Source organism: Artemia franciscana, chromosome 19 (genome assembly GCF_032884065.1).
Source record: "Artemia franciscana chromosome 19, ASM3288406v1, whole genome shotgun sequence".
NCBI lineage: Eukaryota > Metazoa > Arthropoda > Branchiopoda > Anostraca > Artemiidae > Artemia > Artemia franciscana.
Genome location: NC_088881.1, coordinates 11,618,374 through 11,646,307, shown reverse-complemented (window position 1 = coordinate 11,646,307; position 27,934 = coordinate 11,618,374). Strand labels below are relative to the sequence as shown.

At 34.1% G+C, this 27,934-nt stretch overlaps 1 protein-coding gene across 1 annotated transcript in view; it reads left to right on the top strand.

Annotated features, from left to right (window-relative positions):
- The window catches only part of LOC136039287 (acetylcholine receptor subunit beta-like 1), a 128,358-nt gene that overhangs the window by 43,232 nt on the left and 57,192 nt on the right, over positions 1 to 27,934 (top strand). Inside the window, exons 4-6 of the mRNA XM_065722889.1 lie at positions 7,357 to 7,401; positions 16,853 to 16,962; positions 21,669 to 21,759. Coding sequence (XP_065578961.1) covers positions 7,357 to 7,401; positions 16,853 to 16,962; positions 21,669 to 21,759 — 246 coding nt within the window. The remainder of the gene's footprint in view (positions 1 to 7,356; positions 7,402 to 16,852; positions 16,963 to 21,668; positions 21,760 to 27,934) is intronic.

Sequence of the window (27,934 nt, the reverse complement as noted above, 5' to 3'; positions counted from 1 at the left end):
TGCTCTATTAGTTCTTCGGCACGCTTTCTGTTCTTTCTTTCTCTATCAGCCTCAAGCCTTTTTCCTTGCTGTTCTGTTGATTCCTCGGCACGCTTTCTTTTCTGACTTTCTCTATCAGCAGCAAGTTTTTTGGCATAGACTCTTTGAGCATCTTCCTCGGCTGTTGCCATTGTAAGTTCATCAGTCATTTTAAAGTTAAACATTAATAGATTTCTACGTGAACGCATGTCTTAAATATCTTTAATGACGTCACCATCATAACAAAAATGACGACAACTAACTTCATGGCGTCAGTCAACACACAAACATGACGTCACCTGACAGACACATCCACAGACAACTTATTTTTATATATATATAGATATATATTTATATATATTTATATATATATATATATATATATATATATATATATATATATATATATATATATATATATATATATATATATATATATATGTATATATATATATATATATATATATATATATATATATATATATATATATATATATATATATATATATATATATATATCTGTAAATATAAAGATAAGTTGTCTGTGTATCGAGTGACGTCATGTCATGAGGTCGTCATGTCGTCATTATGACGATGACGTCATTAAAGGTATTTAAGACATTCGTTCACGGAAAAATGTTTAATTGTAAAATCACTGAAGAACCTACAATGTCAACAGCCGCGGAAGCTACTCAAAGAGTCTATGCCAAAAACTTGCTGCTGGTAGAGAAAGTAAGAAAAGAAAGCGTGCCGAGGAATCACAAGAGCAACGCGAAACCAGACTTGCTGCTAAAAGAGAAAGTGAAAAAAGAAGGCGTGCCGAAGAATCACAAGAACATCAAGAAAACAGGGTTGCGGCTGATAGAGAAAGTAAGAAAAGAAAGCGTGCCGAGGAATCACAAGAGCAACGCGAAACCAGACTTGCTGCTAAAAGAGAAAGTGAGAAAAGAAGGCTTGCCGAGGAATCACAAGAACAGCAAGAAAAGAGGCTTGCTGCTGATACATAAACACTAGAGCCAGCAAAATACAGTAGAAAATAACTCTGATGTTCTGGAAAGTTTCTAGAGAGCTAAACCCTAGAAGTAGCAGGTATACATAGTGCCCGATGGAAATTACCCAGAGGATATTACCAAACACTCTGGATAAAAGCAAGTTTTCAATGTTAAAAACACTGTAAAACATGAGCTGGAATATGTTATGAATTACCAAGAAAGCAAAATAAGCGTTTAAATGAAAATCAAATACATATCCCCATTCTAAATTATTGCTTAAGCATTTGGGTTTCCAAAAGTAATGTTTTAAAATAAATCATGAAATAGTTGAAAGAGTAGCAGAAATAGCTATGCAATCAACAAATAAAGCATAAAGCAGAAATTTAATGAAACCCATGAAGTTAAGGTTTAGCACAAACGTGAAAGCAATCGATGATACACTAATCCATGCAAATAATAATACAAGGAAGGCTGGGTCATCACTTGCCAACTGCTGCATCTTCCGTCTTCGGTACTCAAAGTTTCTATAAACTTTTTTTGGTGCAATGAATAGATTCACAGTCTGCCGTACTGCATCGTCGAAGTCCATTTCTTCAGGTTTTAACAGTCTTCTTGAGAATTTTTACAGTTTAGATTTTGCTGAAAAACATCCTGATCTAGAAGCAGAGGAAACGGGTAGAGGGGAGCTGTGGAACAAAATATTATTGTCATTGAAGTCCGAATCTACAAGATTTCTTTTTATATGTCTAAGATTTCTGTCTTTCATTTTTGTTTCTTGATTTTAGCTTGATTTTATGAAAATTTGCTTAAGTCTGGATGTTCGGTATAGCTTGGTCGTTCTCGAAGACATCTTTGCATTTTTCTCCTTGTAAGAGATTTTACAACTTTTAACTGGATCTGAAGTGTTTAAGAAAATGCAAATTTTTTTGCATTTTTCAAGTACTTAGTTTAGAAAAAAAAATACTTTAGGGAAGAACAGATTAATATTGTTGATTTTTGGAAGCCTGAACTTATGACGGTATTTAATTAAATTTGGAACTTGAAAAAAATGATGTTTAATAATAAAAATGTACGTTAAAAGATGTTCATCGAATTTAACTGTACCCATCAGTTTTCTTTAGGATGTATATTTTTATTCACTGTACATATTTAGTTTTAAATGTATATCTATTTTAGAGAAGACAAATTTTTTGTTAGTTTGCCTTTCTTATGACGTAACATGACTGAAATCAAAATTCAATAAAATGGAAGTTTAATAACAATATATACCTGGGAAGGCTTTCTACACTAACCATAATTATGCACATTTCATTGAATTTGTCAATATCTCTCAGAAATAGATATATTTTGAGAAAGTTTTGGAAAAAGGATAAAACACACCCAAAAACAAACGCGATCTAAATGGAATTTACGCTATTCGTCTCAATATATGTCAGATTATTAAAAAAAAATCCACAAAATATGCTTACCAATAAAAGTAAAGAACCCCTTTAAGCCGTAAAAGAGCAGAAATAAAGTCAAATAATCTTCCAAACGTAATACTGCCTAAAACCAACATCTATAAATAAACGTTTAAAAAAGTGATGCAGAAAGACAAAAACAGACATTTTGGTAAGGACTTCTGCTAAACCATTGGATTGGCAGTCAGAAGTTCTAGTCCTTTTTTAAGAGGCAAAATGATTGGAGGGCAGATACCCCCACCTTCATATTTCAAGTGTTTATACCTTTTTTCTTTTATAAAGGGAAAATCATTCAGACGTTAAGGAATAAATGTCTGTTAAACAGAAAATCCACGGTCATTCGTTTTTGTTATTATTTTCAAAATAAGCAATTTTTATTGGTTGGTTGGAAGGGAGGGTCGAGGGGAGAGGGTTATTTGGGATTTTCTTTTAATGGAGAATTTATCATCGGGGAAGAAACATTCCCTGAAGGGGACGCAGGATTTTCTAGTATTTTTAAAAAATAAAAATGAAAATATAAATATGAAATTTTTTTTTAAGTGGATGTAAGGAGCAGCATTAAAACTTAAAACGAACAGAAATTATTACACATATTAGGAGGTTCATCTTCTCTTAAACGCCTCGCTCTTTATGCTAAAGTATTGTTTGTAATTTCAAATATTTATTCTACGACCTTTCTGATTCAGGGGTCATTCTTAAAGAATTTGGACAAAAATTTAAGCCTTAGTTTAAAGAGCTACGTATTGAAGAGGGGGCGAACCCTCTCATACACCTAATAAAAATATAGAATATAGAAGCTCTTTACGTATAATATTTCATAAGTTACTAATACTACTACTACTACTACTACTAATAGCTCACTGCAGAATCAAGCCGCCTCGGGCCAACACAGGTACGCACGCTCCTCCTCCAACCTAATCTATTTAAAGCCTCCCTCTTTTCACCCTCCCAGGACATTCCAATTTCCTTTAAATATTTATTTATGACATCCTCCCGACCCAGACAAGGACGACCTGCTTTCCGTGTAGCCCCAGGCAGTTGGCCAAAAAGGACAATCTTCGGTAATCTGTCATCATCCGTAGAACTTGGCCTAGCCATCTCAACCTTTCTTTCACTATAGTCCTAGAAAGTGGGATTGTACCACATTTTTCGTACAACCTACTGTTTGAAATACGGTCAGTCAGCCGAGTACCCAGAACAATCCGTAGACAATTTCTCTGGAAAACATCTAGTAAATTTTCATCTGCTTTTCGGAGCGCCCATGCTTCAGAACCATATTTGACCACTGTCATCACTGTAGCTTCCAATATTCTAATCTTGGTTTGCAGACTTATCTTTCTATTCTTCCAAACTTTTTTTAACTGTGAAAAAACACCCTGAGCCTTAGCTATTCTACTTTTAACGTCTTCACTGCTCCCACCATCTTTACTAATAATACTACCAAGGTAACTGAAGCTCCCAACCTGATCAATCTTTTCGCTACCTAATGTCACCTGTTCATCTTCACTTATTCCCAGCCTTAGTGACTTAGTCTTCTTAACATTAATTTTCAAGCCCATTTTAGCACCCTGAACTCGAAAAACTTCTAAAACTTCGTTCATTTTGCTCACACTTTCATCTAATATGCTTAAATCATCAGCATAATCCAAGTCCAGGGGTGTTTTTCCTTTGATTCCGTGGTTTCCAATTGCCTTTCCTGTGCTCCTTAAGACGAAGTCCGTCAAAATGATCCATATAAAGGGGGATAGAACGCAACCCTGCGTAACTCCTGATTTAATACAAAACCAGTTGCTAACCTCATTTCCTACCTTAACCGCAGCAGTATTATTCTCGTACATAACAGAAATCTCTTTAATGTATTTTTGTATACCATATAACGATAAGACCTTTGTTAACGCTGTTCTATCAACAGAATCGAAAGCTTGCTCATAATGGGACTTCTCAATTATTAACCTAAGAGTGAAAATATGGTCGACACATCCTCTACCTTTTCTAAAACCACATTGTTTTTCCTTTTAAACTTTGTCTACAGCATCTCTCAGTCTAAAAAGTATCATATTACTCAGTAATTTGCTATTTACAGAGACCAGACTAATGCCTCGATAATTACGACACTCACTCTTGTCACCTTTCTCATACAGTGGTTTAATTGAGGTTTTTCTAAAATCATTGGATACTTCCCCTTTCTCAAAAATCATGTTCATAATTTTCAGTAGCTTATTCCTAACCTCAGAGTCACCATATTTAAGAAACTCATTAATCATACTATCAGCTCCTGGAGGCTTATTATTTTTTAATCCTTTTAGTACTGTCGCTAATTTTTCCTCACTAAACAAATTTTCCTTCACATCCAAGGTATCGCAACAACTGTATCTCGGTTTAGCACATTTTCAAAACGTTCCACCCATCTTTCTTTAACTTTTTCCTTATCACTAATTGTGGCCCCATTTTATCTTTAACTGGGACTAGTCCAGATTGGCTACTCCCTTTCAATTTATTAACATGCCAGTATAATATTTTACTATTATGCCGTCTAGCCGCATCTTCCAGATCCTCAGCAATTTTATCCATGGCCTCCACTTGCCATCTCTTCAGTTCATATTTTAATGCTTTCTTCACTTTCCTTGCATTCCTTTTGTTTTCATACGATCTATCACTCAGATAATTCTTATACAAACCCTTTCTATTCTCTATTAAACCTAAAGCTTTTTCACTAATTTTCCTAGTTGCAGTCTTAGCACTCTTCCCTAAGACACCATCAGCAACTTCACAAATTGTTTTTCTGAAATTATTCCATCCATCTTCCACATTGTCAAATTTTAAGCTCTCAAGTTTAGTATTCAACTGTTCCTGGAAGTTTTTCTCAAATTTTCATCCTGGAGTCTACCAACATCATAACTTTCCGGGAGGTAGTTACCCTTCCAAAATTTCCGCTTTAAATTAACCTTAGACACTACTACATGGTGATCTTTACTTTTAACATCAATAACAGCACTCCTATACACCCTAGTATCTTGTATTGATCCTGCTAGTCTTCTGTTTACAATAATATAATCAATAAGGCTTGCTGTCTTACCATCACGTGAATACCATGTCAACTAATGGGCCATTTTGTGACCAAACACCGTATTGGTTATAACTAGGTTGTTATACGTACAAAATTGCAAAAGCCTATAGCCATTACTGTTTTCTTTTCCTACACCAAATTTACCTAGGCTAGGATATCATCCATTCCTATTTCTAACAACCTGGGCATTAAAATCTCCTAGCAAAAACACCATGTATAATTATAACTAATAAAAACGTTCGTAAGAAAATTAAAAGTTCTAGTTGCCCTTTTAATTAACCGAAAATTTGGAGGGAAAATAGGCCTCCTACCCCACCCGTTTTTTCTTAAAATCGTCCGATCAAAACTATGAGAAAGCCATCTAGCCACAAAAAATTAATATACAAGTTTTGTTTTAATTATTCATGTGCTGAGAGCCAAAATCAAAACATGTAATAATTCAAAAACCTTCAGATATTAAATAAAAAAAAAGTTTTTTCAACTGAAAGTGAGGAGCAACATTAAAGCTTAAAACGAACAGAAATTAATCCGTATGTGACCGGGGATGTTCCCTCTTAAACGCCCCGCTCTTTACGCTAAAATTTTTTATTGTTTTAAAAAGTAGAGTTATGAGAAAGGGTCAAACTTTAGCGTAAAGAGCAGGGTGTTTTGGAGGGAACAGCTCCTTTTATATACAGAGTAATTTCTGTTCGTTTTAAGTTTTAATGTCGCTCCTTACTTTCAGTTGAAAAAACTTGTTTTTTTATTTAATTAAATTTACAAACGGCTGTTGAATTATTTTTACATGCGTTTTGGGTAAGAGAAAATGAATTACATTGCTATCGTGATGACAGTGGTCGAGAATGGCTCTCAAGCTTTGGCGCTTCAAAAGACGGAGAAGAATTTCTTAGGTCTTTTACAGAGAAACTGTTGGTTGATTGTTTGGGATATCCACTTGACTCGTATTTCTCTCGATAAATTGCGAGGGAAATGTGGTTCAATCACAATTTCTAGGGCTGTAATTTAAGAATGTTTGAAATGGCTTGGACACGTTCTGCAGATGAAGGATGAGAGATTGCCAAAGATAGTCCTTATAGGCCAGCCTTCTAGGGCCAAATGAAAAAAAAAGTGGAAAATCTTTCTCTGACTTCTTTGTCTTTGATGTTCTATCAAATGGAAAATTAATTTCGGGAACAAATGAACTCCTCAATTGAGGGGAAAAATGTGCTTTCCTTAACATTTCGACAATTAATCAACTCAAAAATGAGCAGAATGAATTCGTCTTTCCCCAAGAATCATGCCCTAACTCTGTCCTAGGATTGTGCAATATGAAAACACTAATATTGTGATCATTCATTTTATTTCCATACTTTGAAACTCGATGACAGCTAGTTAAATCTTGTGCTTAGATAACACAGTCTTGACTAGTTATAAACGCCGAAATTTCTTTGCTGTAAATTTCTTTTTTGACAAAAGAAATTTTCAATCTTGCTCAAAATTCTATCGCATAATAAATTTTTATTGTCACTATTTTCCTCCTGCAAGAGATTGCAGAAAGCTCAACAGCTTTTATTTCGGCATAATTCCACAAATAGACTTACCATCTCGAGGTATCTTGCAACTCGGCAAATTCTCTTGCTATCGGCAGTAGATTATCCGAATCACTTACCTTCCTTCCACCATTTTCCCTTTCACCAGAGAAAAAAAAACTAAAAAAAAGATAAAATATCTACGATAAAAAGAAACATTCAAAACTTTTTAAAGTTTTATACTTCTTTCAAATCAGCCAAGAATGTTGTTCGTAGCATTTCAGAATCTGATATTTTACTTTTTCTTTCAGAACGAGAAAAATCAAGTTATGAAGTCAAATGTTTGGCTACGATTGGTAAGTCTTACCTTTCTCTGCTGTTTTTAGAAATATTCTGTAATACTTTGAAAAGGAAAATATAATTTTCAGAAAGATTTATCAGAGCAATAGAAGAGAAGGGGACGGCATAACAATCTCCTCCTTCTCATGGGTCACAACTATGTATTTTGACAACCATGGATTAAAAGTTTTTTTCGTTTTGTTTTTGCTGCAGGCTTATATTCAAAACGTGTAATTAATCTAATCAATGCTGGGTATCCGTCAATGAAGCCAAGCTTATTAATTTTTATTGATGATCGATGTGACAGATAGAGTCGTAGAATCTATGGGAAGGATCCAAACTTGCTCTATATGTTAAAATAAAGAAGACCGCAATAAACACAACCAATCTTTCATTTTCTACAGATCTACGTATCTTAAGACTGAATGGAAGGCCTTATGTGATCTCCTCCCTAATTTAGAACCTCATTCATTTTTGGCAGCATATTCTGAGGTGAAACTAGTCTAAGCTTTTAACTTTCCTTTGGTAATGTTAAAATACCTTGGATATCGAAATGGAAGTAATTTTTGCCCCTGGTTCCATCTTAAGTCTATTTATAACCAAAAACCAGTAGTTCCTACGATTTTTCTTTTGGTTTTTAGTGGTATGGGGTCTATCTGCCCTAGCAGAGCCCACCCCTTTTGAATCTCGGTGCCGACAGTTTATTTTATAAGACCAAACATAATGTGGATTCCCCAAATGCCACCATCTATATAACCAAGATCATAGATGGCGTCATTGTTAACTGCAGTTATAGGTGGTGACATGTTTTATTTTCCAACGACATATTTTTTGCTTCTAAGCAGTTTTCAATTGATTTAATGAAATTTATGTCAGTAGTCACTGCCCATCAGGTACAATAACAGCCATATTCCACCATTCCCCTGGCAGCCCTATCCCATCATTCCACAACAGCCGTATACCCGCTTTTAAGCTATTCCTATCTTGTCATTCCGACAACAGCCAGAAGGTGCATGTTACGTCATAGGGAACGTTTTCTAAACGATACGGTGGTTCTTTAAAAAACCTTCAGGAGCCTCTATAATCCAGGATTTCTAGGATTAATACCTAATAGATAGCATTTTTTCTTCAAAAACTTACGGGAGCCGGGAAAAACCTTCAGGACCCGCTAGTGGGGAACCTTCAAGACGCTGGACCTTAGTGAGCAATTCCACTATGCCCCCTAGCATCTAGTTCCGATGGGGACCCCCTGGATATCGATTCTAACGGGACCATAGTATCCAATTCCTTTGAGGCAATAACAACCAATTTCACCGGGCCCCTAACCTAACATTGGGGCCCTAGCATCCCATTTCATTAACCCCCTAACCTAAGCACCGGGGCCCTAGCATCTAATTTCACTGGGGGGCCCTAGTATTCAGTTCCATTGACAAAAAGTTTTTCAAGAAGTTTCAAGATATCTTTGGTTGTTATGTAATAGTGGAAAGTTTACTTATGTTAAGTATGACGCATTTTAACGTGAATTGCATGTTCAGGCCCCATGGGGAATCCAAGCTTGCAACAGTGAAGGGCGCAATCGGGGGGTGTTACTTGACGTGGGGTGTTAATGACGGTGCATACATGGATGATATATAATTCTTTAAGAGATTTTTTCTCTCAGTATGTTTTCTCAAGGAACCTTTATATTCCGAAGATTTTAGGTCCGCTAAGGGATTTGAAAGGGGCTTCCCCTAAACGGAACTGTGCCTTGGAAATTTGTACCAACAAGTCATTCTATTATTATTATTCAGAAAATACTTTCTAGCGGAAGCAATTCGAAAAATCTGTGGTTTGTGTGTTTCCTAACCATTATCTTCAAGCCGTGTAACTATACAACAAAGCTATTGATTTTTGCTATGTTAGATGCACCTGCTTGCTAAATTCTATTAATGATCCAGACAGGTTAAGCTACATAGCATTTGCAATAGATTTTTTAATTATGTAAACGATTACGTGTTGTTGTAAGAAATCTAAATGACGCACACCTTTTTACATACAAATTTTATTTAAATTTTTTTTTTAAATAATTAAATTACAGAAGAAGCAGTTAAAGCATTATAAAAGAAAAGACAAACCTCGAAATAAGCTCATAAGGGATAAAGTATAAGCAAAAAGAACCTTGAATTAAAGAAAGGTGAGAACTCTATCAAGCAAATCCACCGGACCCCCTAGCATTTAATTCCACCGGGATCCTAGCATCCAATTCCACAGGGCGCCTTGTATGACTTTCCATAGGGTGGGGGGATTTAGCAAGTAATTCCACCAGTGGGGGGGGCTTTTTATTAGAAGTAAATTTAAGCCCTTTTAAGATCTATTAATATCTATTAAGATCTATATATATATATATATATATATATATATATATATATATATATATATATATATATATATATATATATATATAGTTGTCTGTGTGTGTGTGTCGAGTGACGTCATGTTTGTGTGTTTCGACTAACGTCATGAAGTTAGTTGTCGTCATGTTTGTTATGACGATGACTTCATTAAAGGTAGTCAGTTGTCGTCATGTTTGTTATGACGGTGACATCATTAAAGGTATTTAAGACATTAGTTCACGGAGAAATCTATTAATGTTTAACTGTAAAATGACTGATGAACTTACAAGGGCAACAGCCGAGGAAGATGCTCAAAACTTGCTGCTGATAGAGACAGTAAGAAAAGAAAGCGCGCCGAGGATGAGGAACTACCAGAGCAACGCGAAACCAGACTTGCTGCTAAAAGAGAAAGTGAAAAAAGAAGGCATGCCGAGGAACTACCAGAGCAACATGAAACCGGACTTGCTGCTAAAAGCGAAAGTGAAAAAAGAAGGCGTGCCGAGGAACTACCAGAGCAACGCGAAACCAGACTTGCTGCTAAAAGAGAAAGTGAAAAAAAAGGCGTGCCGAGGAACTACCAGAGCAACATGAAACCAGACTTGCTGCTAAAAGCGAAATTGAAAAAAGAAGGCGTGCCGAGGAACTACCAGAGCAACGCGAAACCAGACTTGCTGCTAAAAGAGAAAGTGAAAAAAGAAGGCGTGCCGAGGAACTACCAGAGCAACATGAAACCAGACTTGCTACTAAAAGCGAAATTGAAAAAAGAAGGCGTGCCGAGGAACTACTAGAGCAACGCGAAACCAGACTTGCTGCTAAAAGAGAAAGTAAAAAAAGAAGGCGTGCCGAGGAATCACAAGAAGAGCAAGAAATCAGGCTTGCTGCTGATAGAGAAAGTAAGAAAAGAAAGCGTGCCGAAGAATCAGAGCAACCTGAAAGTTATCGCCTGGAATTCAGGTACAGCCCAGTCGATGATTATAGGTTGAGTAGATGTGTTCAAATCGGGACTATGTCTAAAATTTGTCCCTATTGCAAGGCCTTGAAATTCAATGGTGAAACAATGGGAATGTGTTGCGCCTCAGGAAAAGTTAAACTTCCTCTATTGGCTGCACCACCATAGCCATTGAAGACTTTGCTTACTGGAACTAAGTCAGAATCTAAGCGTTTTTTATCACAGATTAGAACATATAACTCATGTTTCCAAATGAAGTCGTTTGGAGCCCAAATCGAAAATGATACGATAATGCATTGTGTCGATAACAGCGTTGGAGAAATTTTCTTTTTGGATGCGCCTTTATGATACGATAATGCATTGTGTCGATAACAGCGTTGGAGAAATTTTCTTTTTGGATGCGCCAGGAGGTACTGGTAAAACGTTTGTGATAAAACTGATTCTGGCATCAATTCGATCAAAAAATGATATAGCGTTGGCAATTGCGTCGTCCGGAATAGCCACAACGTTGCTGCCTGGTGGAAGAACTGCTCATTCCGCTTTGAAATTGCCTCTGAATTTGTATTCTACAGAAACTCCCACGTGCAATATTTCCAAATCATCTGGGATGGGTAAAGTATTGCAGCAATGCAAACTTATTATTTTGGACGAGTGCACAATGTTACACAAAAAAATCGCTCGAGGCTCTGGATATATGTTTGAAAGGTTTGCGAGAGAATTCGAAACCCTTTGGCAGCACATTAATATTGTTTGCGGGAGATTTCAGGCTAGATCAACCCCTGCAGACGAAATGAATGCTTGCCTGAAAAATTCTAATTTATGGGCACACGTAAAAACATTAAAATTAACTACAAATATGCGTGTCCGATTGCAAAACGATGACTCTGGTTAAACATTTTCAGATCAATTGCTGGCAATTGGAAACGGAAAGCTCCCAGTAGACTCAATTTCAGGACGTATACAACTACCTGCTGAATTCTGTAATTTAGTGACGTCCAAAAATGAATTGATAGAAAAAGTATTTCCGAATATTCTAAGCAATTATAAAAATAATAAATGGCTAAGTGAAAGAGCGATTCTTCCACCCAAAAATATAGACGTCCACGAAATCAACAATATTGTTTTGACCAAGATTCGAGACCAGGCAGTCCTTTACAAGTCAGTCGACACAGTTTTGGAACCAAATGAAGCGGTTAATTATCCATCTGAATTTTTAAATTCCGTGGATCTTTCAGGGTTTCCATCACACGTGCTACAACTAAAAATAGGCGTACCAATAATACTGTTAAGAAATATCAACCCACAAAAGCTTTGCAATGGCACGCGACTTGCCGTAAAAAAAAAACAATGGAAAACGTAATAAAGGCCACAATCTTGATAGGGCCTTTTGAGGGTGAGGCTGTTCTTATTCCTCGCATTCCCGTGATTCCAACGGATCTGCCTTTTCAATTTAAAAGATTGCAATTCCCAATTCGATTAGCATTTGCAATCACCATTAACAAAGCTCAAGGTCAATCATTAGAAAAATGTGGTATATATCTTAATACTGATTGTTTTTCCCATGGACAATTGTACGTTGCATGTTCGAGGGTCGGTAAACCTGACAATCTATCTATATGCAGTGACAATTGGACAGCGAAGAATGTTGTATATTCGCAAGTTATACGCAGTTAATTTGTATTGTATCTATCTATCTATCTATTTATATAAAAACGAGTTGTATGCATGCATGTTTGTTTGTTTGTAAAAAGAGGGACACAACTACAATGGCGCGTAACGACTTATGCGCGCGGGGGGCTTGGGGGCGCGAAGTGCCCCCACCAATATATATATATATATATATATATATATATATATATATATATATATATATATATATATATATATATATATATATATATATATATATATATATATATATATATATATATAACTTACATAAAAATTTGAAAACTAGAACAAAAAATGTTGTTTAAAAACTTTTTAAAACAGCCCTAGCACCCTTACTTCAACGAAGTTCAACCGGATTGAAATGAATTCCACTGTCTTGATAATTTCCGTATTGTTTCTAAATTGTGTTTTTTGATATGGAAAGGCAGTGTGGCAAGTCCCCAAAAAGTTTAAGTCCATAAAAATACCAAAAATTACATATTCCAAAATAATGTCCCGAGAAAGTTCTAGTCCAAATAAAACTCACTACAAACATTGTTTTTCTAATAGAAAAATTCACGACTAATAGTGCATTTAATGTGATTTTAGACAGAGAAAAAAGTTGAAAAAACTTGTAAAAGTCCCCCCCCCCAAAATATTCATGTCTGTCCAGCAAGCATCTCAAATCAATTACACAAAGAACTTGTTACGATATTGTGACGCTTAACATCAGTTGGCCAGTGTCCCAGAAACAATAGATTGGTGGTCTAGAATGTGTTTCTAAAAACATAATATCATCAATGACTTGTTAGTTCAGTCAAGTAGCGTGTCGTTCTTTTGCCATAGGAAATCATTGGCCTAACTTTCGATTCATATACCAGACACAAATTTCATAAAAACAATGAAAAATGTAATTTTAGTTAACAATAACGATATCTATGATTTTGGTTATTTAAAGGGCAGTATTGAGGGTATCCGATTCTGTTTGGTATTTAAAAATGTGTCGACACCGGGGTTTGACGGGGAGGGCACTGCTCGGACAGATACACCCAAGACTGCTGTTATTATACATCTATTAAGATCATTTTTTCGTCACATAAAGCATATCCTTGTTGCCACACCAAATCGTTAAAAGAGATAAGTGGGAATTTTTTCCTGATTACACAAAAAACCAAATCAAACGATTTTGCTGACCTATTTACCTGCATCATATGGGCAAATATTTCAATAATCAAAAGGGCGCTACAACCGTTAGCATTTTTTATATACTCCTGTAAGTAAGTCAATTAACTTATACTTTAAAGTATTTAATCTTGAAGAATTTCAATAATAAACAAAGATCTGTAACTTAAATTTTTGCTGTTGAATGCATTATGTATTTCTTTTCAATTCTTTATTGGTAACAAGAGGTTAGGGTTACATCCTTTCACAATTTTAACGTTTTAATCATTGTTATTTTTTCCAGTTTAGTGCCAATTAATGGCAGTGTTTGTCTTCTGCTGCATCAATCAGTACAGTTATACTTCCTAGAGCCTATTTTTAGAATATTATTCTATTTTTTTATACTATTTATTTTTTTATTACTATTTATTTTTTATTACTATTTATTTTTTTATTACTATTTATTACTACTATTTTTTTTTATTACTATTTATTTTTTTATTATATTATACTATTTTTTAAGATATATTTTTACTCGTTTTATGTTGATTTTTTACATACGTTTTTTTTACATAGCGGTCTCTCTGCTGGAAGTGCGTCCTACGCACGATGTATTGTGGATTGTATAAGTTTCCATTTAAGGAATTTAAGGAATTGGATTTAGTTCTGGTACTCTAAGACTATGTGAGTGTGCTGCAGCAGTAACACTTCTGTTTTGTTCTTTTTTTGTCACTCAGTTTGTATATTAAGTGAAAATCCAACTAAAAAAATGTCACGATTTTTGACGATAACGTCGATCATAAAAAAGCTTGACTCCTTTTGCAGAACGAAGTACGACAAAGTTTGAAAAATTGGGAAGCCTCCAATTTTGAAAAATTGACTCAGACTGAAATTATTTTTAATAAATACTGGGTATCACCTTTACGATCCAGCTTCTAAATTTACTCAATCGCCCCAACTCTTGCTTACGTTTTCTGGTTTTTTGAACTCCTGATCAATTTCAAGTTGCCACCCCTAGTGATATATCACTACATCTAGTGACTTCTATATTGCCTAAATAAGAAAATCACTAAACAAGCATTAAAATCACTAGATTATTGAAGAAAATCACTAAATAAAAAAATCACTAAAATCTAGATTTTTTTCTCACCAGCTGGCAACTCTTTGTTAAATGCTTTTACGGTAGTACTGACAAAGACTGTTATGTAGTGTTTGTACGCTTAGAAAGCCATTAAAACTTAAGCAGTAATTAAACGACGTAAAGCACTCTCTTGATTAGAGGATAGTTTTGCTCCTATAGGTTTTTTATGGCACTTACCCGTTGGCCAAGTGCCATATAGCAATCGCAATTTCTTTCCATCGGTCGGTCAGTTTGTCGGTCTTGGTTTCTGCTAGTTCGGGCGCTTCTAGATAAGCTAGGAAGATGAAAGCTGGTAGGTGTATCAGGGACCGGACCAGATTAAATTAGAAATAGTCGCTTCCAATTCGACCATCTCTGGAGGAGTGGAGGGACGGTTAATATGGAAAAATTAAAAAACATATTTAAGAAAGTCTCCTTAAAAGCCTGCATAGCGCAGTGGATATAATGTTGGTATCCTACTTCGAAGATCTTAGTTTCAATTCCTGACAGAGGCAATTTTAATAATTATTTTCTTCTTACTCTGCCATTTTTAGTATTGATTTTTGTTTAATTTCGAAACTTTTTAAAAAATGCCTGACCTTGCTTAACACTTTTACCAAAAATATCAGATTGGATCACGTTTTATGGTCATTAAATCTAGAATTTGCTATAGTATGGGCCAGCAAGTGTAGGAGGAGTTAAACCAAGCGGTGGATTTAAAGTTATCAACATATTAGAAAAATTAATCAGCTTTAGAGGTAGAAATCCCACGCAGTGGTGCTTATCATGATAGCCTCCAAAACAAATCACCCCGATAACGTTGCGAAATGCTGGCTCTTCTGACCTCGTCACAAGTGCCATATGAGCTCTTGGCTCTTTTTCTTCAAAAGAACTGGAAGGAATTGGTTTTCCGTCATCAAAGAATTTCTGTTAAAGAACTCTAAGAGCATCAATGCCAATAGTAATTGAAATTCTTAAGAATATTAAGTGTATGGTTGCAAATATGCACAAATTATAAATTTTGAAGGTACCCACCCAAAGTTATTGATACAAGTAAATTTGAATAATTTAAGGAAAAGAGGCAAATAACCCTCCGAAAGGTATCTTATCCTTATGCGAGTTGCCCAATCCGTTTTTTGTACCCCAAGAACCCTCTTACAAGATTTTTAAGCTATTAGTTAGTAAAACACGAAACATTAGATTTTTTTTCATGAGTACGTGTATATTTGGTTTCTTTCTCGCTTTGCTTTTTTATACACCGAGGGGATCGTGTTGAGTCAGTAGTAATAGAATTAGGTACTAAAATTGGTCATTAGATGACTAATGTTGTAATATTTGATACTCATTGACAGAAGTGACATACAGGAAGGGCGTAATTGTCCTTGACGGACTTTTGCTCTTAAAACAGCACTAGCACTCGCAATTTCTGTTGGAATGATACATCTCATGACGTTTTACAACTACTGATTCACCCTGATCTCCCCTAAAAAAATATGTTCCAAAGACATTAAAAATATGGTTTTTCACATTTTCGTAGTTAGGGTCTTGAAAATTATGTGGGGGAATTTTTAAGTATCTAGAACTTGACGATACCGTTTTTATGACGATCGTATTAGTTTTCAGCAATTCTCCCTCTTTTTCATTAATTTTGCAAATTGATATATCCTAATTACTTCTTATGGGTGCTTTTGAACTTAAAAAAAGGAAGATCCTCTAGTATACCCTGAAGAACCCTCAAGCCGTCCTTGCTGAATGTTTGGCGCGCTGGTGTTGGAATTCTTTGTCCAAGGGGCACGGGTTCAATCCCAGAGTGACCAGTTATTTAGTTTGGGACGGGGGTCAGTGGTGTGACTCTGTAAGTTCAGCCAGAGTCAACCCAGCTCTAAATGTGTACCTGGAGAAATCTGGGAAAGGTAATCAGGAAGGGTGTGTGAAAGCACAGGATGGTTGGCCCCTAGCCCCCAATTGCACTTTCTGGATGAAGGGCCATGAAACGGAGATCAGTACCGCCGGTTTGGACCTTAAAGGTCTAGTGCCATATTACTTACTACTACCCTGAAAAACCCTTTTGTAGTACTCAATGTTTAAAAATTCCGGTTTTGAGTTTCAGCTACTACTGGCACGTGCCGCTCGAAAATATTTTTAAGTGTGCTTAATCGACCTTGTTATAAGAATAACAGAAGTAGATTCAAACTACTTATCTTTTTTTGTTATAGATGTGGAATGACTACCAACTTCAATGGGATGAAGCAGATTATGGTGGCATAAAGGTCTTACGGCTTCCACCAGACAAAGTTTGGAAACCAGATATAGTCTTATTTAACAAGTAAGTATCCTCTTTCCATTTAAGCATGTTTCTTTTTAGGATACAGTAGTTGAGAACAGAAGAATTTCAGTGTAATTAGGGAAGCCACTGTACCATGTAACTGAAACTTCCAGGAGTGGATCTATAGCCGAAGTCAAAGTCAAGTTGTCCATTTTGAAATACCAACCTCTATTCATACCCTCTAAAATGCCGACCTTTTATGAACTTGAAAAGCTTTGTTCGAGGTGAATCTGACATTCAGGATACGATTTTTAGCCGAAATTTACAATGAAAAGGTCTCCACAACTACCCTACTCATAAAGCCTGTGAAAATTTGTCCTAGATCGAAAACAACGAAAAAACCCAATTCGTCTGAGAATTAGCTTAGAACCTGGCTCAAACCGTTGAAATCACCATCTGAAAGCCTACAGTGCAGAATAAGCAGGCTATAATTTAAACTCCCCGTTTTATGGCGAGGATTGGTCTTCTCAGAATCTTTCAATCTTCCTATTCCATTTTAGATCTGATCACTAAAGCTGCACTCACACAGTACAACACATTTCGAAGTGACTGCCTCCGATTTCTTTCTCAGCAGTGATTGTTTTGACCCGGTAATCCTAAAAATCGGGAGAGGGCTCATTCGAATGAAAGCTAAAGCTTTCTAATGAAAGTTAAAAATTCTAAAGAATTTTTTTAAGCTACAAAAAGAATTAGAGGGCAACTATCCCCCTTCCAAGCCCTTTTTACTCGAATATATCCGATAAAATTTTTTAGATAGCTGTTTTATTCAGTGTAGTTGAAAGGTCCAGTAACTATGCCTTGGGGGGATGACAAGACCCCACTTAACGCCTTAGGAAACGGCTGCCAAGCTGCACAATTTGTCCATTGCTTACACATAGTATTTGTTAACGGGAAATGTACAAATTTTGTGTGGGAGAGGGAGATTTTTGGTCAGGGGAGATTTTCTGCATGGAGAATTTTCCGAGGGTAGGAAATTTTCTTTTCGAAATTTTCATGAGCAGTTTCAAATTGGGAGGTGGGTTTTTTCATGAGCTGTTTTGAAAAATGGTCAGAAATTGAATAAAAAAAACAGCTGTTTTTGAACTGAAAGTAAGTAACGACATTAAACTTTAAAAGCCAACATATGCTATTCCTTATACTGGGGGGGGATAGCCCTTCTTTAACCCTCGGTCTTTATCTTAAAGATTGACTTTTTGTCACAATCATTTAAAAAAAAAGCTGAAACACAAGGGCTGTTGAATTTTTGAATAAGTAGTGTCTTCAAAGACCTTTAAGATTTTAACATGTAGGGTGAAGGCTGAGGAAGGGTTAGGCCCCCTCACAATTTCTGTTCCTTTTAAGTTTCATTATTGCTTCTTACATTTAGTTGATGATATTTTTTTATTTAGCCTAATGTTTAAGGTCATGAAATGTTCCTACCAACTGCTTATCCAAAACCATTGAATAGGCTTGATTGCTTTAGTGAAATTGCTGAATTCTCAGTTTTTGATCATTAGTAGTAATTGCACTTGTAGAAGGTAATCAGATCTACCTTGCATTAGCAGCGTGAGGTGTTGCGGCAACCCTTGTTCGGCTTCGCCGAGTAAAGTGTTGCTACAGCAACACTTTGGTTTTGTTTCTTCGTGATTAAACACTGAAGTTGTTAATCTGTAAGGATCTTAAAATAAATACTAGGTGCACCAAGTCGCAAAGTAGTAAACCCCTCATTGCTGAAGATGATTGTAGCCTAACAATCGATTATTACTTACAAGTCCCCTACATGTCTTACCACTGGAACCAAATTGGTCTTACCATCAAGTACACCGGAAACAAATTAAAGGTACATCAACTAGCAAAAGCTGCGAACCCCTCATTGCCGAAGATGATTACGAGCTAACAGCCAACTGTTGCTTAAAACTCTCCTATATGTCTCACACTTGGTATAGGCCTATTTTTGGTTTCAGTGTGTACCTCACTACTGAAGTTGTCAGCCCCTTTAAACTTTCAAAATGATATATCTCATGAAGTAATTTTTCTACCAAAAAATGGCTGACATATACTTTGATCAGCTCATCAAGAGTATCAACTGCCATCGAAAAAAATCTATCTGTCTTAGCTCAAAAGTTGACTTTTTTGCCGTAGGCCAAGTTTCTAACGTCATCACTTAGAAAGGAGAAAAGGATAAACTCTAATTTCTTTAGCGATGAGAGAACTTTTAAAGTTTAAGAGGCACACCTGATGCCATTTCTCTACCATAATCCCAAGTGCAAAAAACCGAATTATAAACTCAGCTGTAATCACGAACAGAAATGGGTAGAAACAAAAGATTTTTGGCCCCAGGCAAAAGTTCTACGAAGCTCTCCAAATACAGTCATATTCATCAATCCGGCCTAAGGTCCACACTTTCCGTAAGAATCGCAGGGGCTAGACCCTTATCACTTTCTAGAAATAAGCTGAAATAGGGTTGCTAGGAAAAAAAAGAAAAAAAGAAGTGTTGCTCTCGCAACACAATAAGCATATGCCTATTATTCAAAAAATTTCTTAAAACGCATTGTCTTTCCATTTCTAATAAATGCATAATATATCCCATTTCATAAACATATTGATTTATTTATCTTTGAATATATAATGTATTACTGGGTTTTGGCCCATTCTTACATTATTCAGTCTAAGCAATGGACTTATATTATGCATAAGATTTTTAAATAAATAGACTGCTTCATTCTGTAGATCTTAGATATACGATGGTGTTCAACCGTATAGACCTACATGGCAGTATACAACAGCCTAACTAGAAGTTTTTTCTTAGTTTGCCACACTCAGTTTATTGCTACAAAGGTTTGAAGGGTCTAACCTCTGTATCTTTTATGGAATGTCTGGACCTCAGGCTCGATTGTTGATTATTATATTGTATTTTAGAAAGCTGAGCATTATTCTTAACTTGAACGAAAAAGCGTGGTTTTCGTTCGTAATTGAGCGAGGGCCTACAGCATTTGAGTTGAAATGGAGGTGAATTATCTGTGTTAGAGAGGACTATCTAAAATTGGGCAGTCAAGCTTCAGTTCGATCGAGCCATAATTCTATTTTCGTCAGGAAAGCTTTGGTAGAAAGGTAGGTTTTCTGGTAGGAAGCATTTGAGTTGAAATGGAGTTGAATTATCTGTGTTAGAGAGGACTATCTAAAATTGGGCAGTCAAGCTTCAGTTCGATCGAGCCATAATTCTATTTTCGTCAGGAAAGCTTTGGTAGAAAGGTAGGTTTTCTGGTAGGAAGCATTTGAGTTGAAATGGAGTTGAATTATCTGTGTTAGAGAGGACTATCTAAAATTGGGCAGTCAAGCTTCAGTTCGATCGAGCCATAATTCTATTTTCGTTCAAAAGGCTTTGGTAGAGGTTAACAACTTCAGTTTTAACGTGCATATTGAAAGAAATAGTTTTGAGTTCAAGACAATTTTAAGACTTGAAAGTGATGTTCGACTGTTTAGACCATTGTAATTTTTTTTTATGAGGGAATTGAAGCTTCTCCGAGTTGGTATGATTATTATCGGTTTCTGATATACATTTTAGCTGAATATGGATAATTTGTCTATGTTTCCTTCGTTCCCAGTACATTTAAGGATAACCAAATTTTTCTTCTTACGGTTACTAATAGTGTCTCATTGCGTTTGCTAATACAAATATTTCACAGTGTTGTAGTTTTGCAACTTTTATAGCGAAGAATGTTCACAAAAATATGATTTTGAATACTTATGGGACAGTTACTTAGTGCGAATTATGCTTTACTTAAAATTTCAATTTTAAGCTCTAACTCTTTACGATACCAATGATTAAAAGGGTAAACCAAAAAGTAAAGAATACAGCATTGGACTTTACAGTTCCCACTGATGGTGGTGATCTCAGTTTCTCAGCGATTCAGAATGGAAGTAAAATGTTTGGGACAAGCCATCCTGTACTTTCACACACCCTTCCTGTTTACCATAGTCATCTTCAGCGTTAAGGGGTCGGCATCGTTTATCCTTACCTAGCCTATTGTTGGCTTCTGATGCATTTGAGTTATCAAGAACTAGCTTCTTTTGCTTTTTCGTTTTGTTCTATAATGTTTTATTTTTCTTTTTGCTCTTTTTTACTTGTTGATAAGGCTTTCCGGATCTGAAGATGAAATTTTCAGTTCAGTAATTTTGTCGACTTCTTTTGAAAGAGATTTTGAAAAGCTGCACAATGTGAAGTATAAGAAAAATAGACAAGCGTCATATCTTGTGGCACTGTGCAAAAATGTGACATGTCGTAGAATGTCAGTCAAATTATCGGTCAGAAGGAAAATACACTAGAAATTATCAGCCGTAAAAAAAGGAAAACGAAGTCTTTCATGACATTCTTTGAACTGACTGGAAACTAATTTTAGATTTATTTATAAGCTAGGGCCTGAGAAATAATAAATACCAATATTTTTTTCTTAATTCTGTTAGATTTGCTTAATGACAATCAATAGGATCTAAGGATATAAGTCTAGTTGCCCTCCAATCTTTTCGGCTGCTTAAAAAGGACACTAGAACCTTTAATTTCCGTTCAAATGAGTCCTCTCTGATCTTCTAGGACCATTGGTTCGATACGATTAAATCGGGAAACAAATAAATACGCATCCATGAACTTTCTTCTGGCAAAAAAGTCTGTATTTTTTAAGATAAGATTAAAATTAGGTCCATTTAACTTTTTTTTTTTTGTTTTTCAGTGCTGACGGTAATTATGAAGTTCGATATAAGTGCAATGTTTTAATTTACCCAAAAGGAGAAGTTCTTTGGGTGCCTCCAGCTATTTACCAAGTAAGTTCTCTTGTTCTTTAATCTTATTTAATCTTATTAACAGTGTATGTGCTTGGGGATATAAAGGGTGTAAATTCATGGAAATTTAGAGGGGGGATAGTGTAATTTTCAAAATCTGGGTGTGGAGGGCACTTTGTGTTTATATTTTGAAATTAAATGCCAAAATGGTATTTTTGAATTGTATTTTTTTTTTAATCTTGGGGAGAGTCTAAGACGGGCGATTCCCCCCTTCCAATTTGACATGCCTGAAGGTCTATTTATAAACTTGTTTTTGTGAAGCTTAAGCTGTGAAAAAGTACTAGTTAAGATTCACAAAAACTTATCTATGGAAATGAAGTAAAAACTGATGAATATAGAAATTTGAGGTGAGGACATAATAAAAATTAAATTAGTTTTTATCTTCTTTTCTTTTTTATTATTAGTTACATATAAATATTACCTTAAAATATTATTAAAGGTAATAAGTTTAAATTATATAAAATTCGTCTTATGTAATATAATGTTCATTACATTTGAAAAAAGTGTCAACCGCAAATATTTATTTACCTTCTCTCTGCAAATCGGATTAACTTATTTAGTGTCTATATTTACGTATTTACTTATTTATCTATGAGCTCTATGGGTATCCTATTGACATTTTAACTTTTTTGCCTGTTTGATCTTTATCTTTACCTCTTTGACTTGCACCTATACTAATTTTGCCCATTTAATTGTTTTATTATTTACTGATATACACATTAACTCTCTGTTTTTCCTATATACCTACTCTGTAAAAATATTTTATGAAACAACAAGCCTGTATCAAATAGTTCGTGGTAACAAACTGTGAGTAAGAAGCGACACGGCTCAAAAGTAACCAATACTCTAAGAAACGGAATTCGGGTATTAACAGGTCTGCCAAAAGATGTGGCTTATTATGCTGATTCAAAGCATATAAGAATCATCAAGTTTACCGTAACCAATCAAAAGCTACGAGTCTGAGAAAATTTGCTTGATTTTCGAAAAAGAGGGAAACATCCCTTAAAAGTTAAGGAAACCTAATGAAAATCACGCTACCAGATTCAACGTATTTGAGAACTCTATTGCAGAAGCTTGAAGCTCCCATCTGATAATAATGTAGAATTCTCTATTTGTTGCCAGAAGAAGGTTCATGGATGCCAGTTTTTTTTATTTATTCTTTTTTTTTTCAGGGGTACTCACATCAAACCAATAGTCCTAGAAATTTATTATAACAAAAAATAAAAGTTCCTGTAACCTTTTAAGTGACCAAAAAGATTAGAGTTCAACTAGCCCCCCCCCCTTCCACTCCCCTTTTTCCTAAATGTCGACTGATCAAAAAACACTTCCCAAATTATTGGGAAGTGTACCAATACTTTTTTTGGGGTGGGGATTTCCACCGTGGGGATTTTTCAAGGGGAGAATTTTCATGGGGATACAATTTTCTGGGGTTGAACTCTCTAGGGGTAATTTTACACTCAGAGAATGTGCCAGAAGTTCTATAAGAAATTATGTTTATTTTCTTAGTTTTTCATTATCGACTTAATTTCACATGTGGAGATGTAAAGTATAATTTTCCGGGGGAAATTTATTGGGTTGAAATTGTCTTGAGTATCTCTCAGCAGAAGGTGGGACTTTCCACGAGAGAAATTCTCTATAGGGGAGTTTTCCACGGGATAAACTTTCCACAGGGAGCTTTCGGCCAACCTTCTATTAGGGAGTGAGAAAAGGGCTATTTGCGGGAAGGCTTTTCGACAGAGAGGGGGTTTTCTGGCGTGATTTTAGAAACAATCAGAACTTAAAATATTTTTGAAATGAAGCTTTTTTTTGGGGTGAGGATTTCCACCGTGGGGATTTTCCACGGGGAGAATTTTCATGGATAGGCAATTTTCTGGGGTTGAACTCTGTAGTGGTAATTTTACGCCCGTGGAATTTCCCAGAACTTCTATAAGAAATTATATTCATTTGTCTTAGTTTTTTATTACAGACCCAATTTAACATATGGAGATGTAAAGATGGAGATGGAGATGTGAAATTCTCTATAGTGGAGTTTTCCACGGGATAAATTCTCCAGAGGGAACTTTCTGCGGAACAACCTTCTAACAGAGGGTGGGGGAGGGTTATTTGCGGGAAGGCTTTTCGACAGAGAGGGGAATTTTGGGCGTGATTTTAAAAACGATCATAAATCAAATTATTTTTCAAATGAAAGTGAGCCAAGAAAAAAATTCCACCTGGAATCGTCTGCAAGAAATTTTCCGGGTTGAATTTTCAGCTAGTATGGAATTTCTTGGGAGGAATTTCCCGGGTGACGGAGGGGAGTAGAAAGAACTTCTGCCAAAAATGAAATATTCTGTAGGGGTAAAGAATCTTTCATGGAGGGGGGATTCTTGGTATTGTTTAAAAACGATCGGAAATTATATAAAAAACAAGTTTTTTCAAAGTAAGGAGCAATATCAAAACTTAAAACGAACAGAAAAATTTACATATATGAAAAAGATTACCCCTCCTCAAGACCTCGCTCTTTAGACCAAAATTGGATTTTGTGTCGGAATTCCTTAAGAACGACTCCTGAAACACAAGCACTGTTTAGTTAGAATAAAAAGCTTTTTTAAGAAATTCTATAAAAAAAATTTTTTGCGGAAACAGAGAGATATTGAGGAGAGGACAAAAATTTTCATATATATTATAATTTCTGTTCGTTTTAAGTTTTGATATTGCTTCTTACACGTTGAAAAGCCTTTTTTGTTTTATTTAATAAAAAACCAAAAATTTTCTGTTATAGAAATCAAAAGCGAAACTGATACTTAAAAATTGAAGATAATTCCAACATAATTCGTAAATCAAAACGAACATAATTCGAAATTCAAAAGCAAAACTGAAAAAAACGAGTATAATTCGAAAATAATTCATTATTCAAAACGAACAAATTTAAACTTTAAACAAACATAATTAGAACATAATTCACTATTAAAAACGAAAATAATTCAAAAATCAAAAGCAAAATTGAAACTTAAATCGAGCACAATTCAGACATATTTTATAATTCAAAACGAACATAATTCAACAATAATAAGCAAAATTGAAACTTAAAACGAACATAATTCGAACATAATTCCTAGTTCAAAATAAACACAATTCAAAAATTAAAAGATAAAAAAAAATATTTTGCGTAAACAGAGAGGTATTGATGAGGGGACAAAATTTTTCATATACATTATAATTTGTGTTCGTTTTAAATTTTGATATCGCTTCTTACAGTTGAAAAACCTTTTTTTTATTTAATTAAAGAACCAAAAATTTTCTGCTATAAAAATCAAAAGCAAAACTGAAACTTAAAACATGAAGATAATTCAAACATAATTCATAATTCAAAATGAAAATAATTCAAAACTCAATAGCAAAATTTAAACTTTAGAAGAACATAATTCGCACGTAATTCATAATTCAAAACAAAGATAATTCAAAAATCAAACGTTAAATTGAAACTTAAAACGAACATAATTCGAAAATAATTCATAATTCAAAACAAAGATAAATCAAAAATCAAAAGCAAAATTGAAATTTAAAACGAACATAATTCATAATTCAAAACGAACATAAATCAAAAATCAAAATTAAAATTGAAACTTAAAACGGACATAATTCGAACACAATTCGAATTATTGTTCGAAAAAATATAATTAAAAACAAAGATAATTCAAAAATCAAAAGCAAAATTGAAACTTAAAACGAACATAATTCGAATATAATTCATAAATCAAAACGAACGTAATTAAAAAATCAAAAGTAAAATTGAAACTTAAAACGAACATAACTCGAACATAATTCATAATTTAAAACGAACATAATTCAAAAATCAAAAGCAAAATTGAAACTTAAACGAACATAATTTGAACACAATTCATAATTCAAAACGAACATAATTCAAAAATCAAAAGCAAAATTGAAAGTTAAAACGAACATTATTCAAATGCAATTCATAATTCAAAACGAACATGATTCGAATACAAATCATAATTCAAAACGAATATAATTCAAAAATCAAAAGCAAAATTGAAACTTAAAACGAACATAATTCAAACTTATAGAAGGAACATAGCTCAAAAATCATAACAAAATTAAAACTTAAAATGAAAATGCTTTGAATAAATTCACAATTCAAAACGAACATAATTAAAAATCAAAAGCAAAATTGAAAATTAAAACGAACATAATTTGAACCCAATTCATAATTCAAAACGGACATAATTGAAAAATCAAAAGCAAAATTGAAACTTAAAACGAACATAATTCGAACATAATTCATAATTCAAAACGAATATAATTCAAAAATCAAAAGAAAAATTGAAACTTAAAACGAATATAATTCGAACATAATTCATAGTTCAAAATGAACACAATTCAAAAATGAAAAGCGAAATTGAAACTTAAAACGAACATAATTCGAAAGCAATTTATGATTCGAAACGAACATAATCCAAAAATCAAAACACAATTGAAACTTAAAACGAACATAATTCAAACTTACAGAAGGAACATAGTTCAAAAATCATAACACAATTAAAACTTAAAATTAACATGCTTTGAATAAATTTACAATTCAAAACGAACATAATTAAAAATCAAAAGCAAAATTGAAACTTAAAACGAACATAATTTGAACACAATTCATAATTCAAAACGGACATAATTCAAAAATCAAAAGCAAAATTGAAACTTAAAAAGAACATAATTCGAACATAATTCATAATTCAAAACAAAAATAAATCAAAAATCAAAAGCAAAATTGAAATTTAAAACGAACATAATTCATAATTCAAAACGAACATAATTCAAAAATCAAAATTAAAATTGAAACTTAAAACAAACAAAATTCGAACATAATTCATAATTTAAAACGAACATAATTCAAAAGTCAAAAGCAAAATTGAAACTTAAAACGGACATAATTAGAACACAATTCGAATTATTGTTCGGAAAAATATAATTCAAAATAAAGATAATTCAAAAATCAAAAGCAAAATTGAAACTTAAAACGAACATAATTCGAATATAATTAAAAAATCAAAAGTAAAATTGAAACTTAAAACGAACGTAACTCGAACACAATTCATAATTTAAAACGAACATAATTCAAAAATCAAAAGCAAAATTGAAACTTAAATGAACATAATTTGAACACAATTCATAATTCAAAACGAACATAATTCAAAAATCAAAAGCAAAATTGAAAGGTAAAACGAACATTATTCGAATGCCATTTATAATTCAAAACGAACATGATTCGAATACAAATCATAATTCAAAACGAACATAATTCGAAAATCCAAAGCAAAATTGAAACTTAAAACAAACATAATTCAACTTACAGAAGGAACATAGTTCAAAAATCATAACAAAATTAAAACTTTAAATGAAAATGCTTTGAATAAATTTACAATTCAAAACGAACATAATTGAAAATCAAAAGCAAAATTGAAACTTAAAACAAACATAATTTGAACGCAATTCATTATCTTAGCTCTATGATTATCTACCTTGGCTCTACTGCCCTAAGAATGACGAATGGACGGATAATAGATAGACATATCTATTAACAAATGAACTAACCTCCTTTTTATACAATCCTGATAATGGGGGAATTAATGCCAGGTTTGCTTCTCACTCAATTGAAGTATTTGTCTCGGCTTTTCCTACAATTAGCCATGGCTTGATGCCCACAACTATTCCATTTTAATTCAAAAATTATACCAAATAGCGGTAATTTCGAATGAGGATCTGAAATTCCTTAATCACGACAAAAATACTAAAGAAAACTCTTAACATTGAAATTGCCATTATGAAAACTTTACCATTCCAATGCAAAAAAAAAAAAAATCTTAAGGCGCTTTAGGCTTCCAGTCTAAGCAAATCTTATATTATTTTATTTTTTCAGTGTAGTCACTAGAACTGCATAGTTCCAAGAGTATAAAGAAAAGCCCTGACCCAGTTTTATATGCATGCCACATAGGCAGAACCTATAGTTTTCCGACACCCCTGGTTGTATTTATTGCTGTAATTATGATTATAAAAAAGCACATTTTCATACTTGGAAACGACTATTTTGTTGAATGTTAAGAAAATAATTATGTCCAAATGTAATCATGTTCCATTTATGTAACTGTGCTTTTTTTGTATT